Genomic DNA, 15,275 nt, shown 5'->3' on the forward strand with positions numbered 1-15,275 from the left:
AGGTTGCCACAGACCGTCCAATCAAAAGCCCTTTCCACATCATAACCCATGATCAGATGCATGACACTGACACCGCTTATAAACTGTGACATGTTCTTGTCAAGACAGACGTAACAACTGTCACTGCTGTAATGACATCATCAATAGTAGTTGTTTCTGTACGTTTATTTTGAATGAAACAAAATAATGATATTTATTCCACTCACTGCAACAAACGTGAGGTTTAGGACTGAAATAAACACCCATCATTTAATTGTATGATTTTGACAGTCTATAGATTAAGTGAGAAGCTTTCATACCTCAATATTTAAGGTGGGGGGGAATGGTTGCTGCATATCTAAATAATTAGAGAAACATAATTACTGCATAAGTGAATGGATTAACAACCAGTCACTTCATCTTGTCAAGGCATGCCTCGCAAAATTTGGCATTTTGGAAAGTCTGATGTATCTCTTTACTAACCCATTCTCATAGGCATCCTGAATTCCATAGACATTCTGTTCAACAATACATTTTCTGAAGTAGGTCAAGAAAACTTTGATGTGCTCAGGGATGATGAATGTCTGTTGCTGCTGGTACTGCCGCTCGTATTCCATGTCCTGACGTGGGTCACCTAAATGATGTACAAGGAAAAAACAGATCTTATGTGAGTGCCCTTTATATACGAAACTGTTCCACTACTTTCATAAATTTTGCATGAAATTTGAATAAATGTACAAATCTATTTATCACACATCAAGCTAAGTTATTGTCTTAGTCAATAAATTAGAAATTGGCACATTGACTCAACCACAGTACCTGAACAAACAACAATCTAAATGACAATCAACCACTGACTATTCAGTGGACCTACCTAGTAAACATGTACCTCAATGCTCAATGCAAAAGCAGTGGCAAGAAATCTGCAGGGATCGCACTGGGCTGCACGAATGTTGCAAATTGCGATTTTTTTTCCCTTACTGGCAACAAAACAATACCATCTGGCAATTTTTTTGGCGACAACATTATTGGATGTTAAAAAATACATATAGTTCTCTGTTTGGAATGGAAAAATTCAAAGGCACCATGACAGGAAGCTGCAAATTTGGATATAAAATGCACTGGAATCTATTGTTACATAAACAAATCCTTTGTTCATATTGACAAACCATCTTAACAGTGCATTGTTATATCTTAATCAACTTATGCTGATTACTGTGTGCTATAATATAACCCAAATAGTCTGCTACCTGATTACTGTATGTTATAATATAGCCCAAACAGTCTGCCACCGGATAACTGTATGCTATAATATAACCCAAAATAGTCTGCTACCTGATTACTGTATGCTATAATATAACCCAAATAGTCTGCTACCTGATTACTGTATGCTATAATATAACCCACACAGTCTGCTACCTGATAACTGTATGCTATAATATAACCCAAATAGTCTGCTACCTGATTACTGTATGCTATAATATAACCCAAGTAGTCTGCTACCTGATTACTGTATACTATAATATAACCCAAATAGTCTGCTACCTGATTACTGTATGCTAGAATATAACCCAGTCTGCTACCTGATAACTGTATGCTATAATATAACCCAAATAGTCTGCTACCTGATTACTGTATGCTATAATATAACCCAAATAGTATGCTACCTGATTAGCTACAATTGACCAGCTCTGAAAGTGAGATCAGGAATGACTACAATCTACCAGATGACATTCTTTTTAATTATAAGTACCACACAAAAGTAGTTTTGCTGAAACTTCAAAGAAAACTGATTACCTCTGAAGCATCGATCATTTTGTATATAAACTAAGCATAAGAAAAAAATTCTGTCTCAATGTTCTGCAACTATTTGATGTTGCTGCAGCAAGAACAAATGGACATTTGTACGGTCCTTCAAAAAGGTCCTTTTAGCAATGCCTTCAATAAAGCATGCACCTTCATCAAAGCAAGCCGACGACATTTGGTAAGTCACCAACAAACTTGAATAAAAGCAATCTAAATTGATTTATTGTTTCAATTTTCATAGTAATTGGAACACATTTATTGTGGTGTGAAAGTTTCCTGTTTGCAAACAAAAAAAGTAAATGCTTATGTTTGCTACCAATGACAGTGTAAAACCCAAATTAAATTTCCAATATTTTGAAACAGTAGATATCTGGCCATAAAGTTAAATGAAGGTGGGACATCTTGCAAGAATGTTTGTTAAACTTTTTAACTTGTTCATGTTTTCATACCCCTATGAATAACCTCATGGTAGTGTCTCTGGCTGACCAAACTCAAGGCCAATTTAATTCATGTACAATACATGTATCATATAAACAAATATATGGCCATGTGCTACTAGTATAATGAACATCAGAGAGAACTGTTTGGTGAAATGTGTTGATAACAGGATATAGATCAAACAGGACTACTTTTTTTACATATACATGTTGTTTTCTAATGGGATTTTTATGATACATGAATTTTCTAACCTATGATTGAATGCATGGATTTTTCACATACATGTACATTATTTAAACCATTGTAGAGTGTACTACACAAATGTAAGTTGTCGATATACAAGTGTATTTCAGACTAGTTGTCTTAAAATTTCCATTGTTTTTTCTCACTCTCGTTCTCTCTGTAAATCCTTGTCACAGACAACATGTCACCTCTGAAAAACTTCATTTGTATGCAAAATTTCAATTTATTTTCAGCCCCTCTCCTTACTTATCTAAACATCTGCTTATGTTGACAATATTAACTTGGATCTGGGGATGTCGAGATAAACAGTTAACAATGCATTATGAAAATGGTGATATATTTTGTAAACTGGCGACAAAAAATTGAGGTTGGTGAATTTTTGGACAAAAACTTTTTTAAAGCCAGTGCCAACACTGAGTCTGGGTCACTAGAATGCATTTTGCAAAACTTTATTCTAATGTTATTGATCCTTTATCTTTCATGGTTTCTTTACTTTTTTATCGAATACTGAAAGGACTATGCCTGGATGCTTTCTGCCAAAGTTGGTCAAATTCTGTTGAGCAGTTTTTGAGAAGTAAATGTTCAAGTTGTTTTCTATCTGTTGTAACAGTAGCAACATTCTTTGTGCTGAGCTGAAAATGTATCGAGTTACAAATTAGATAAAACTTGTGATCTGTGTGGAATTAAACTATACTAACTTCCAGTTTCATAAATATTAAAAGTATCACTATATGCAATTTCAGATAACCAACAATAGGGTAACTGCGTCATTAATACTAAAATGCATTTTCGTGGGGTGGGGAATGGAGAGATGCAGAGAGATTAGGATGCATATATATTCCACTGCATTTTTCTTTTTTCACCTATTGATCAAAATCAAATATGGTCTGATATATGTGAGAGAGAGAAAGAGAGAGAGAGTTCAGCTCTTTGTGGATTTTTTGTTCTATTTTTAACTTATTGACCCTGTGTTGCTGAAGCTTTTGTCAAAGGGAGAAAACATTAATAAATGAAACAGTAAATGTAAGCTATGAATAGGGTTTAAATATTCACAACAGTTATATCCATATAGTCTCCATTAGGTTAAATCCCAAGAATGACCATTTTGTATGCTGTCTAATTTTCTTTGCAATTATAACAACCTGTTCATTCCCAACAATTCAGATTTAGTTTAAAGTGCGTGTACTCTTCATGTACTTAGGCGACAACTGTTTTTGATCTTTCCTCATGCTAGATGTACTTTAAATTGCAGTCAGCTCCCTAGGCAAGTTAAAAAATGTCACTGGCTGAGAAATTTTTAACAGGAACCATCTGGCATTTCCTTTAACTATATGGTATGGTATTCATAATACCCATGGGTAGCCTCATTTCCCTAATTAGTAACCTCGCTAATCTGATCTGGTCTGCAGAATCTTGACCTCAAACAGGTGTTATCTTGGAATGACTGAATACAGCCATAGCATATTTAATTATCATATAAATACCATTACAAAGCCATGTGATTCTTGTAATAATGGAAGTGGATTTTTTTTTTTTTAGAATGAACTGCTTAATAAGTGGTATTAACTGATAATGGAATATGGTACTGCACTTACGCCCAAGTAAAATTAGTCATCAGGTAAGTGAACAATACAGATTTACAATCGTGAAGACATCGCTGTCTGTCTGTCTCTCAATGGGGCATATGGATTATTTGATCATTAGGTGCAAGAAGAAAATTGTAATGTATGTAATCAAATTTAAACAAGGTAAATTACTGGTGCATGCTGCTTTTACATCTGATCTATGTTAATTTTTAATACTAACGATCATGTAATTGTTTAAAATACCCACTGTGGGATCCTATATTTGTTCATACACAATTTCTTCCCCAATATTTTTTGCACATTATTTTTTTGACTCTTGGAGAATTATTTTCCATACAAAAAATATAATAAAGCAATTTGGATGACATAATCCATATATAAGTCGATTGGGAGTATTAGACAAAGCTAAGATTTTCTGGTCAAAAAGTATCGTCTTATAGGCTGGCAAATACGGTAAAGGCTTTTGTTATCTTTGGTAATGGTGGCCATATTTGATGATTAATTGGAATAAAGGTGTATATGATTTAAAATGCTTTTTATGCCATAATACTTTTTGTCAAACTTTTAAAACTCTTATGCAGTTTTTCAAAATAAGTCACTGAAACTTTTTCACTTATTTTTAATAACTGTGGGCACATCTGATGATGGATTGGTGTAATTTATGAAAACTATAACGGCCTTTATGTCATGATTGAGTGGTTCTTGAGACAGTAATTTTCAGGGTTTTTTGTGCTTTTAGTCCAGAAAATCCCATTCTGAGTGACCATTTGCCATTTATGACCACAATAAAAATGCATCTCAATACCATATAAGCATCAATGACCTTCATGCAATTCATTGTAACCATGATCACTTAGGAGGGTCTGCAGGTGATGTGCAGATTATTCTGAACAAAACTATTTTGGCTATGTTGCAAAAAAAGAAAGACAAACACTGATGGCCTTTATTTAATCCTTTGTAACCATGGCCACCTCATAAGAAAAGCCTGTTCTGAACCCACAAAATATTGGACTGGCTACCAGTTTCCTGAATTTTACAGATCACACAGGTAGTGTCATTTGTTAAAGCATGTAAACCAGATTAAAGTACATGTACTTGTCACTCATTGCCACTGCAGTGCTGAGGTCCAGTGAATACCCATCAAGATTAACCATTCCTTCTTCAATGGGGATAGGCATGGATGTGCATAGTCAGTTTCAAAGTTTGTATTGCATCTTTTTCTTTTGTGAAAACCTGTACAATGCCAATAATGTCATAATAAGAAATCTTTTTAAAAGGTTTCGGTGTTACAGTGGAGTATATTATTTGTCTTTGGAATTAATCAACAATGCCTAGGATGAATGGGGTCTTTGTTCTCATCTTTAATACTAGCAACTGCTAATGTCAAAGAGTTGTTTTGTTTCTTGGGGCTCTTTATATGTTACAGCAAGTACAACCTACATACCAAGCAGCCATCATATATTCACCTTATTTCAGCCAGGTACCCCATTTGTTTACAGAGATACATATAAGCCATTCATGTTGTGTGCGAAAAAGGGTTTTGACTTGTCTCCAAATAATTTTTATTCTGTTTCTGGATGAGTTCATTACAGCTTTTGAATTAATTAATTTGGCATCTCTCTCTCTCTCTATTTATATATATACACCACTCCCTCAATAACTTGCGCACATCGGGGTCCAGAAACATCGACCGCACTATAAGTGAGGCGCGAGTTATCGAGGGACCTATAAAATAAGCCCAAAACCAATAAAGTGATCAACGACATGAAGGAAAAATGGGGGGGGGGGGGGGGTAGGCAGATTATAGTGTTAAACACTCACGTTATAATCGTGGTGAGATTAACTGTGAATAAATATCTCTTCATAACGGTGTACTCTGTTTATTATTTCCTCATAGGATTTCAGGATAAATTACAGTATATTGAGGCAATCATCGAAAACATTATTCCACGTGGTTTCCGTTTGCTTAATATGTGTATCATCTCTCACATTGTGTACTACGTCACTAATTTTTATGTTGAATTGGATACATTCTAGTTTTATAGTTTGATCCAAATTAGACGTTCTTTTATATACAAAAGATCCATAGAAGTAAAATGGAAAACAAAAAACAAGGATTACTCCTTGGTTTCTCTGCCGCCGAGCAAAATCCCTCAGATTTCTCAACTGCATGAGCTTTACGTAGTCAACATTTTGGGTCTCCAGCCACTTTATGACAATATCAAAAGATCTGATTGCTTCCTGTCTCTCCTGACAACGAATTCTGTTTAATTCCATGTCGACGCTGAAATCTCCAAAGCCATCCTTGGCTTGCCCTAAAATGTGATTCATTGTCCATAATTGTTGCCATTTTCTCTGCTTGGGCCTTGAGAATTGTTCCAGAGATGGGAACACCTTGTTCACGCTGCTGTGTGAACCACGTGTACACAGCATCATCTAATTCATTATCTTGTGCAGTCCGTGCTCATTTTCTTTTGATCCCATCATCTGTATCAACAACATGTATGTAATCCCGAAGTTTCTGCTCATCTTTAAGCCAACCTCGAAGTGTCGACTCAGCAATTTTTAGTTCATTGCAAACTTTGGCTCTTGCTTCTCGCTTCACCATTATGAACCCTATCTATAATGCACAGCTTTTTAGTCACTGAGTACGCCTTTCACTTGATTCCTTTACTCTCCATGGTCACATTTACAAATGATTAAGTCACATTACTGATTCATAATATATACTTTAATGATGCTAAGTACATAAAAATGTGAAACCATTTTCGATTGGTCAAATAAAATGAATTTTGATAACGGTAGTGACCACAAGACCTTATGCTCTGATTTGCATGCCTTTGAATTTTTTCTTTGTGCCTCTCTTGCTTGATTTGATACAAAAGACATATACAAAGTGATAAAACAACACAGGTCTCTTGTAATCGATTTTTTAATGCAACAAACACTTCCCCAATTTGTTGATCAAAACAAAGCCAGCATGAAATTAGGTTCTCACAGAAGTACTCACGGGTTTCAATGTGATGGTCGATTGACTCTTTTCATGTTTTCAATGAACAGAATGTTGCGATTATAATGTTAACACTGAAACAGAATTAAAATACTAGAACGTGACTTTCAAACAGGAAGACGTTTAATTGGTGTTTATTTCATTCTCTGTTGCCACCTGTTAGCACTTACCAGAAGTTTTCATTGATCGCTGTTTCACCAGACTGTTTATTTACAGTATACTGACAACTATTTATCATAAAAACTTACATAATATATGATATCTTTAAACAGAGGTCTCGCTAGGATTTTAAAACTGGGTCTTTCTGCCCCTGAATTCAATCACTAAATATCAGTACATTTTCTCACTCAGCTGCCAGTCAAAGCCTTTGAACTAGCCGCCTAGTTATTGCATTTTGTTCTTTTTTTATGTACTCTTATAAAATGGCAACATGTATGTACATCAAGGAGTCTTTCAGTCACTGAATTCTGTCATTGTAAATATCAGCACAGCTAACTGATCAACACATTTTCCCACAAAGCAGGTGGCTGAAGCAGGACTTGCAAATCTTTGAATTTTTCCACGCACCTATTACATGCATATGGAGGACTCCCGCCTCAGTGATTTTCTGTGTCCCAAATCAAAAATTGGCATCCAAATACGCGTAATTATGCGTTTTCGAGATCTCTGAAATTAATTGTTATTTAGAACTTGCAAATTTCAAAATATGGATTCTATTTTTATAGGCATTAATCACCATTTTCGAAGATAAAACGAGCAATGTATCAAGGTTTAATTTACCAATTCTTATCATAATTTTTTCACATTTAGCATATTTTAAATACATTTTCTCTGGAAAAAATCGGGAGCCAAGACAAACACTGTGCTATAAGCGGGATCGCGAGTTATCCGGGTGCGAGTTATCGAGGGAGCGGTGTATATATATATATATATTTCTTCTTCTCTATACTGACCCAAACTCTGTTCAAAACTACTACCGGCATTAATACCTAGATATAAATTGCCATATCTCCAATGAAAAGGAGTAAAATTCAAGTAGTGAGAACATAATACTGAAGGGGCCCCGAGTGGCCGAGTGGTCTAAAGCGCTCTTCGTTACGGATCACTGCCATCTCACCTCTGTCTGCGGCGGTTCGAGTCTAAGATTCAGCCAATGTGGGCATGTGAGAAAGCTTGCCAGTAGCTTCTCGTGGGTCGGTGGTTCTTTCCGGGGTTTTCCGGGTTCTTCCTCCACCATTAATACTGGCCACCATGTATAGCCTATCGTGCTGAAAAATGGCGTTAAACCCCACAACAACAACAACAACAACATAATACTGAAGGAAAGAACTGTTGTAATTAAATAAAGTGATGTTAACTCTTATACAGGATAAATAAATATTAACTACATTAATTTTACAACTCATAAGCTAATACTCGTACCTTGTGTTCTTCAAATATAAATTCAAATGTTTTCTGCTTGATATTGATCTATGATGCTATATAAAATTATTTTCAGATGAACTGTTTTAATAAGAAGCATGAATAAAGAATGTTGAATTTTGACCATGCACACTGGTCTTTTGCACAAACCTATGAAAGATCACCTAGCCTGAGACAGGTTTATTGGCAGAAGGGGTGGTGTCTCATGACAGGTTATTGGCAGAAGGGGTGGTCTCTCATGACAGGTTTATTTGCAGAAGGGGTGGTCTCTCATGACAGGGTTTATTATAACAGCTTTAGTGGCAGAAAGAGTGGTCTCTTGTGACAGGTTTTATTATGACAGTAGCCACATCTGACAAGGAATAAGCATCATTTGTACAAATAAACAATTTAAATGTACTTCAGGTCAGGATTCTTCCTGTCAAATTCTGTTGAAATATTGCTGGAGAGTTCAATGGTTGCTGTTAATGAAAGTATTATTAATAGCATTGCTGAAAAGTTTAAAGGTTGCTGCTGTTTTTAATGAAAACCATAGTAAAAGTATTGCTGTTGACAAGTTGGAACAGTTTAAAGGATACATTTAAATGTTGTTATGGATGCATATCTTAAAGTCTGAAATCTGAAAGTGCTACAAAGTTGTAAACTTTTATTTATGACTGATGGAGTTACCACACCTGCTGCAAGCTCTACAAATTGGCCAGGTAAATCCCATCTGTGCCTGTGAAGTTGAGTGTAATTTACACTTGGTAAGTGAACCACAGCCAGTGGCAAGATAAAACACAACATACGTAACTGAGTTACACTCAATAAAGCTTTCATTCACCAACAAGATCAAGCCACTTTGCATTTACCATATTTCAAGACATAACTAACCTGCACCCACATAAACTAACTTGCAAGAATTATTTTCTTGTTCACTAAATACAGACTTACTAAATGACTGACCTTGAATGAAATCATCACGTGAAACACAATCCTCAAAAAAATACATTATCACTCAATATAAGAACCTTCATTATAACACCATCCCTGTTATTAGGTGGTTGTGGTCTTGGATACCATGTCATTATGTATTAGTCATATTGTATGTTGGGCTCAAAATTAATGTTATCTCACTAATCTGAGATCAGCCAATCTGTCGACAGATCCCCAACAATGCAGTCCTGACAAATCTGCATTCAGTAAAAATGTCTACTGATCACTACCAAATGTTATCAAGCAGTTCTGTGTCAAATGCAGGACTCTCAGTGCATTTCCAAACTGAAGAGTCAGTTGAGCCCAAAATCTCAAGAGTCAATAAAATGAAAATCTCGAGTCAAAACTGAAATCTTGAGAGTATATTCTTTTGGACAGTCATGAGACCATAGCTGTGATTCTTAATTATTGGTGGAAACAAACGATGTTTAAGATTTCTTGTCTCATGGGAAATACTCAATACAGTATTTTGTAAGAAACATACAATCTCATTTTTGTAAAAGTGTTTATCTTTCAAATTACGTGTTATTGTACAGGAAACAGACAGGATTGTTTTCTACTTTATTATATTTTCAACTTCTCAACATATTCTATTATCAACCACTCAAATCATTTTATATACAAAAATATACCGATACAACTATGAAGGCTATATATTATTTTTCAAATATCAAGGATATACATCACAGAACTGTCGGTTCACTTTCCCACTCGTCCTTAAATTTTCTGACAATTTTGGAGATTGAGTCTTCTCCTTTTTCTTTGAGCTGACATTATCTTTGTGTCTTTGTAGTCTGAGGGTCAGAAAATTTCAACACTGGTAGGTGGTTTCTGAGACAGAGACAGAAAAGGAAATATACCTCTTCACACCACTGTGATTTTAAAGTTCAGGTGTATGCACTGAGCGTTATGTCCGTTCAACTGTTTTTTCAATGATCCATTAATTAAAACATTTAAGGTTTTGCAGATTTAAGCAAATTAATCACCAGTAAAACACAATCCTACGCTGAAACTGGCTTCTCGAGAAGCCATATATTCCCATTTTGTCTGATTATAATTTAAAGCCCAATCAAACAAATGCCAATATTGTTTCAGAAATGAATCCTCTGATGTCATAAATGATTCAGAACTTTAAAACATCCCACTAAATAAACAACTTACCAACAAAACAAATAAAGTTGGTCCAATTCCATTTACAGCCGGCTTCACGAGCTGCCATAATGATATGCTTCAGTTCTGACCAGTTGATTATAATTCTGATGTCCAAACAAACCAATGCTGATATCTGATCATAAGGCAATCCATTCATGACACAACGGTTTGATATTCCTCTATCATAAACCTTAAACGTAATCTCAAAACAATCCAACCTAAGTCAGTCGAATCTAAGCCTGACCTCAGTGAACTGTTAGCTCCACCCAGTTCATGTATATCTTCCATTGGTGTGATATTATTGGCCATCAAGCAGATGTCAATCAGTGCCTCCTACAGTAAGTTTGTTATGAACAGTGTACACAGATAAAAGCTAGAGAAAGTGACCACAGCATGCCATCCAAGTGTCTCCAATATGTCTCAAATGGAGACATTACGTTCAACTGACAGGCTCTTGGAAACTGCAGGTAAATATTGAGTCAATAAATTCGTAAGGCATACCTGTTCCTAAGAGAGGTCAGTGTACACTGATTTTACAGCTCCCTTTAACCATGTGACTAGCACTTGTGGTGTTCTGTCTTGCTTTCCAGACTTGAGATGCAGAAAAGCTTCATCAAGCCATTGTGTATGTTCTCTGAACGCTTCTGATAATATTTGAAAACACGAACGGGACCTCATAGCTTCACCTCTCTCAATGTATTAATCAAGGAGAGGGAGTGAATAATTATTTGTTGATTGCCTAGTGATAGCAACCTGGTTTTGGCAATGAAACCAGGTTGTGTCATTACAACAACTGATCCATAAGGAGGGAACTGCATGTATTTTGGGTCCATGGAGAGACTCTGCATGCTGAGGCAGGCTCTATCAGAAGGCATGTTATATATGACAGACTGGTAGATGTGGATGACAGGGTCTCGAACTTGGCTGAGTTAAGCTATGTCAACATCCAGGGGAGATTCCATTTTGGGAATAACATGAGTGAGCATTGTCTGGAGAGATGAAAATTGGACATCAAGTCACAAAAGTTCAATATCATCACCATCCATGTTTGATATCATGGACATACCTTTAATGTTTGATATCATGGACACACCTTTAATATTTTATATCATGGACACACCTTTAATGTTTGATATCATGGACATACCTTTAATGTTTGATATCATGGACATACCTTTATAGTGATAGTGGTTAACTTCTTGGCATCAAAGAGAAAGAAGTTGGCCAGCTGAAGAATGGATGCAGAGTGGTATGATGCTATTAATGAGACACCAGTCGTTAGAAACCTAAATTTCCCTTCAGAGAGGAGGGCCTTCTGACCAATGTGATCATCTTCACAACTCCTTTTTGCACAAGGCATAAATGGAGTTTCTCTGGACATGGATGAAACAGTGGCAATCTGGGCTGCTTGAGCACAGCAGTGGTTGCCATCACTTTCCTGGTATGTCTGTCATCAGGGAGATCAGATCATTGATCCAGAATATTTCCCATTATAGAGGGCAATTATAACTATTGGGCACTTCATGTCCCTCACTTTCTGAACTACTTTTGGTATCAGAACTGATGGAAGTAAGGCACTGGCCCATATTCCCCACCCCCCCAGCTAACTGAAAGTACATCAACAGCCTATGTGTATTGGTCCAGAAAAGGTGGGCAATTGGATTTTGTTGTTCCACCTTATTGTGAAAAGATCCATCATCGGGTGGCCCCACAGGGCATAAATTCAACTGAAAGTGGAAGGATGTAAGGACCACTCTGTGTGAAGCAGTTGTCTTCTCCTTGAGAATGAGTTGGCCAAGACACTGAGGCATCCTGGTATCATGCAGACCTGAATATTTATCTCATATTGGACACATCAACAAAGGCATCACATACCATGACTCAAAGGTAAAGTGATTTTGCCCCTCCCTCCATGTTTGAAGTACATGACCACTACTGAATTGTATGACAGCATTAGGACTGTGCAAGCATTCTACCCAACTGTTGAAGGAACTGAAAATGGCTTTTATTACCAGGAAGTTGATGCAAAAAAAAAGCCATATCTTGTCATGTTCCACTTGCCACTGACCATGTAAAGTTCAGTAGCAACCCGACACACTGCCTTTTGCACAGATAATTAAAATAAATGCCAACTGGGAATGAGTTAACAATTACAGTAAATGCCTAAAGACAGCACCATAGTAATTCCACTGGTGAAAATGTATGTTGCCATTCAAAGTGTGTGTGTGTGTGTGTGATTTGGACTTTTAATGTAGATTTAACAATGTTTCAGTCATATCGATACGATGTCTGCAGTGTGACAGTTTATAGTGATGTCTAGCACTTGGACATCATGCTGCAGACATGTAGTGTGATGTCCCACCCAGTCACATTATCCTGACACATGGCTGACCAGTCCTAACACTAACCTCTTAATGCTGAACGCTTAGCAAGGCAACTGTTAGTACCATTTTTATAAGTCTTTGGTATGACTTAGCCAGGGATCGAACCCATGACCTGCTGCATCCAAGGTCGATGCTTTAACCACTAGACCACCGGAGCAGTACAATGTGACAAAAATGACTGGTATGATAACTTAAAAAATATCAGTAAATTAACTGGATTTTACAGAAATATTGCATGCACCATATAAAATAGTAATACCACTGAAAAAGAAAAGTGGATGACAAAATTTAAGTTACAAAATTTGTAGAAATATAAAGGATTGTCTCAAAAATATCCGAGTATGTGGCAGAGAAAGAAAAAAACAATCTGGTTTAACCCAGATGTACTGGTAGCCACCTAGTTCGTAGAAATGGTAGTTAACATGTCTGAGCTGCTTTCCTTTGTCTCTATTAAATATAGACAGAAAGATGTATTCCGTCTTTCCAGGAGCACTTCAATTGGAAGTAGCAAAAAAGTTATCCTAATGTAATGTGATCAGATAATGTATTTGCCTGGGGATTGGTCATGTGTGCTTCCACACATCAAGCAAATACGGTTACTGATTGTCAAAACATTCAGTATGTATGCCAATTTAATCTAGTACCCTGGAAAATTAACAAATTTCAATAATGATAATATCAAAAGATTTATCATCTCAGGCTAGTGCCAAAACTTGGCCAATTGGAAAAATCTTGTTGTTCAGCTCAAAAATAATGCAAAATTACACTGAATAACAAATCAAATCACTGACAATAAAGATTAACTACATCATGAGGTGACAGAGGGAATGATGTGAAAGTTATTGCAATATGTCAGAAATCAGATGATGCCAAAAATATTCTATTGACTCACCTATAAGTGGAGTCCAACTGCAAACTGCACAGACCCAAAACAAAATCCCATGATGCACAAGCAGATCTGGGTCTGTGCAGTTTGTTTGGAGTAATCAGTAGAACTAAAACATATACCCTGATCTGCAGGCACATTATGCTGTTATACTGACCGCCATGTATAGTCTATCTTGTGCTGAAAAATGGCGTTAAGCCATAGAACAACAACAACAACTAGATTGTCCTGAATTCATTCCTATTGTTGATATTTTATTCTTTTTTTATGCTCTTCACTGTTGCCACAAGACATTAAAACACATCTACTCACAGATTTAGCTGACATAACTTCCTTCTGCTCTATACATCATTGCATTTATATTTCCAGCTGAGCTGCCCGATTGTGGCAGTTTTGTACTAGTTCTATTGTAGTTCTTCATGGATTTTAAATGAATAACATATTATTCTACAAGCAATTTTCTACTGGTTGATTTTAGGGGGCATCATGGCAAGACGTCATTTTTGACTATTATGATCAGAATGCAAGTTTATGTTTCAACCATCAGTCAGGCTTAAGATAATCTGAGTTACCATTGGTTCAGTAGCTTTAGATAAACACAACACATAGCTCATTCTTTGTCACCTGGCATTACTCTTATATACTGTAAAGTACTCATGGCAATCTTGTTTGAAAAATATCCTTCCCATCAGTGAGCACTTAATCCAATCTTTGCACAGCCTTAATGGCCCAATCAACACAGTATCCTTTCACTTACATTATGAGGTCATTAAAATACCCAGCAACAGGCATGGACATAATAAGCATGTAAGCATCCAACCGACTGTTTTCCTGAATACTTCTAAGTAACCCAAGATTAAAATCTCAGGAAGATCAAGTGTCTAAATTTTTAATGGATCTTTATTTTCGTTCCTGATATTTCAACAAGCTGATGTTTTTCAGTGAAATGTGTTGCTTTATAATCCATGTACCTGTCAAGGACTACTTTCAAGCACTTTTCCAATACCTTTTGGAGCAAAACTCAGTACAAAATGGGAAAGGTACCTGATTTGTTGATGGCTGAACAAATGATTTTAGATTGCCACTGGATTCACATTATGCAAGTTCCCTACACCAAAAGGCAAATAGATACATGAAAGAAAAACAAAATGTTGGTTCCTCAAAAGTAGAGCAAATGTTGGCATCTTTCAGCATAAGTAACTTCAAGAAGCTTGAATGAAATTATGTTCCAAAGCTGTCATGTTCTCACTAGACTGAATGCCATTCATATATTTTGTTGGTTGCATAATTAGATGAAAAGAAAGACTCAAGCTATGAAGTGATATTAATTCAAATGTTATGATGATGATGATCAAGGCAACATACTCTATGACTCCCATGGACAGTACTATGGG

At 36.1% G+C, this 15,275-nt stretch overlaps 1 protein-coding gene across 1 annotated transcript in view; it reads right to left on the reverse strand.

The window, feature by feature from the left end:
- The window catches only part of LOC149802423 (eukaryotic translation initiation factor 3 subunit L-like), an 83,998-nt gene that overhangs the window by 55,902 nt on the left and 12,821 nt on the right, over positions 1-15,275 (reverse strand). Inside the window, exon 3 of the mRNA XM_089951630.1 lies at positions 463-613. Within this exon, the coding sequence (XP_089807756.1) occupies positions 463-613 (151 nt within the window). The remainder of the gene's footprint in view (positions 1-462; positions 614-15,275) is intronic.

Source organism: Sinohyriopsis cumingii, chromosome 3 (genome assembly GCF_028554795.1).
Source record: "Sinohyriopsis cumingii isolate HCF-2022 chromosome 3, ASM2855479v2, whole genome shotgun sequence".
Taxonomy (NCBI): domain Eukaryota; kingdom Metazoa; phylum Mollusca; class Bivalvia; order Unionida; family Unionidae; genus Sinohyriopsis; species Sinohyriopsis cumingii.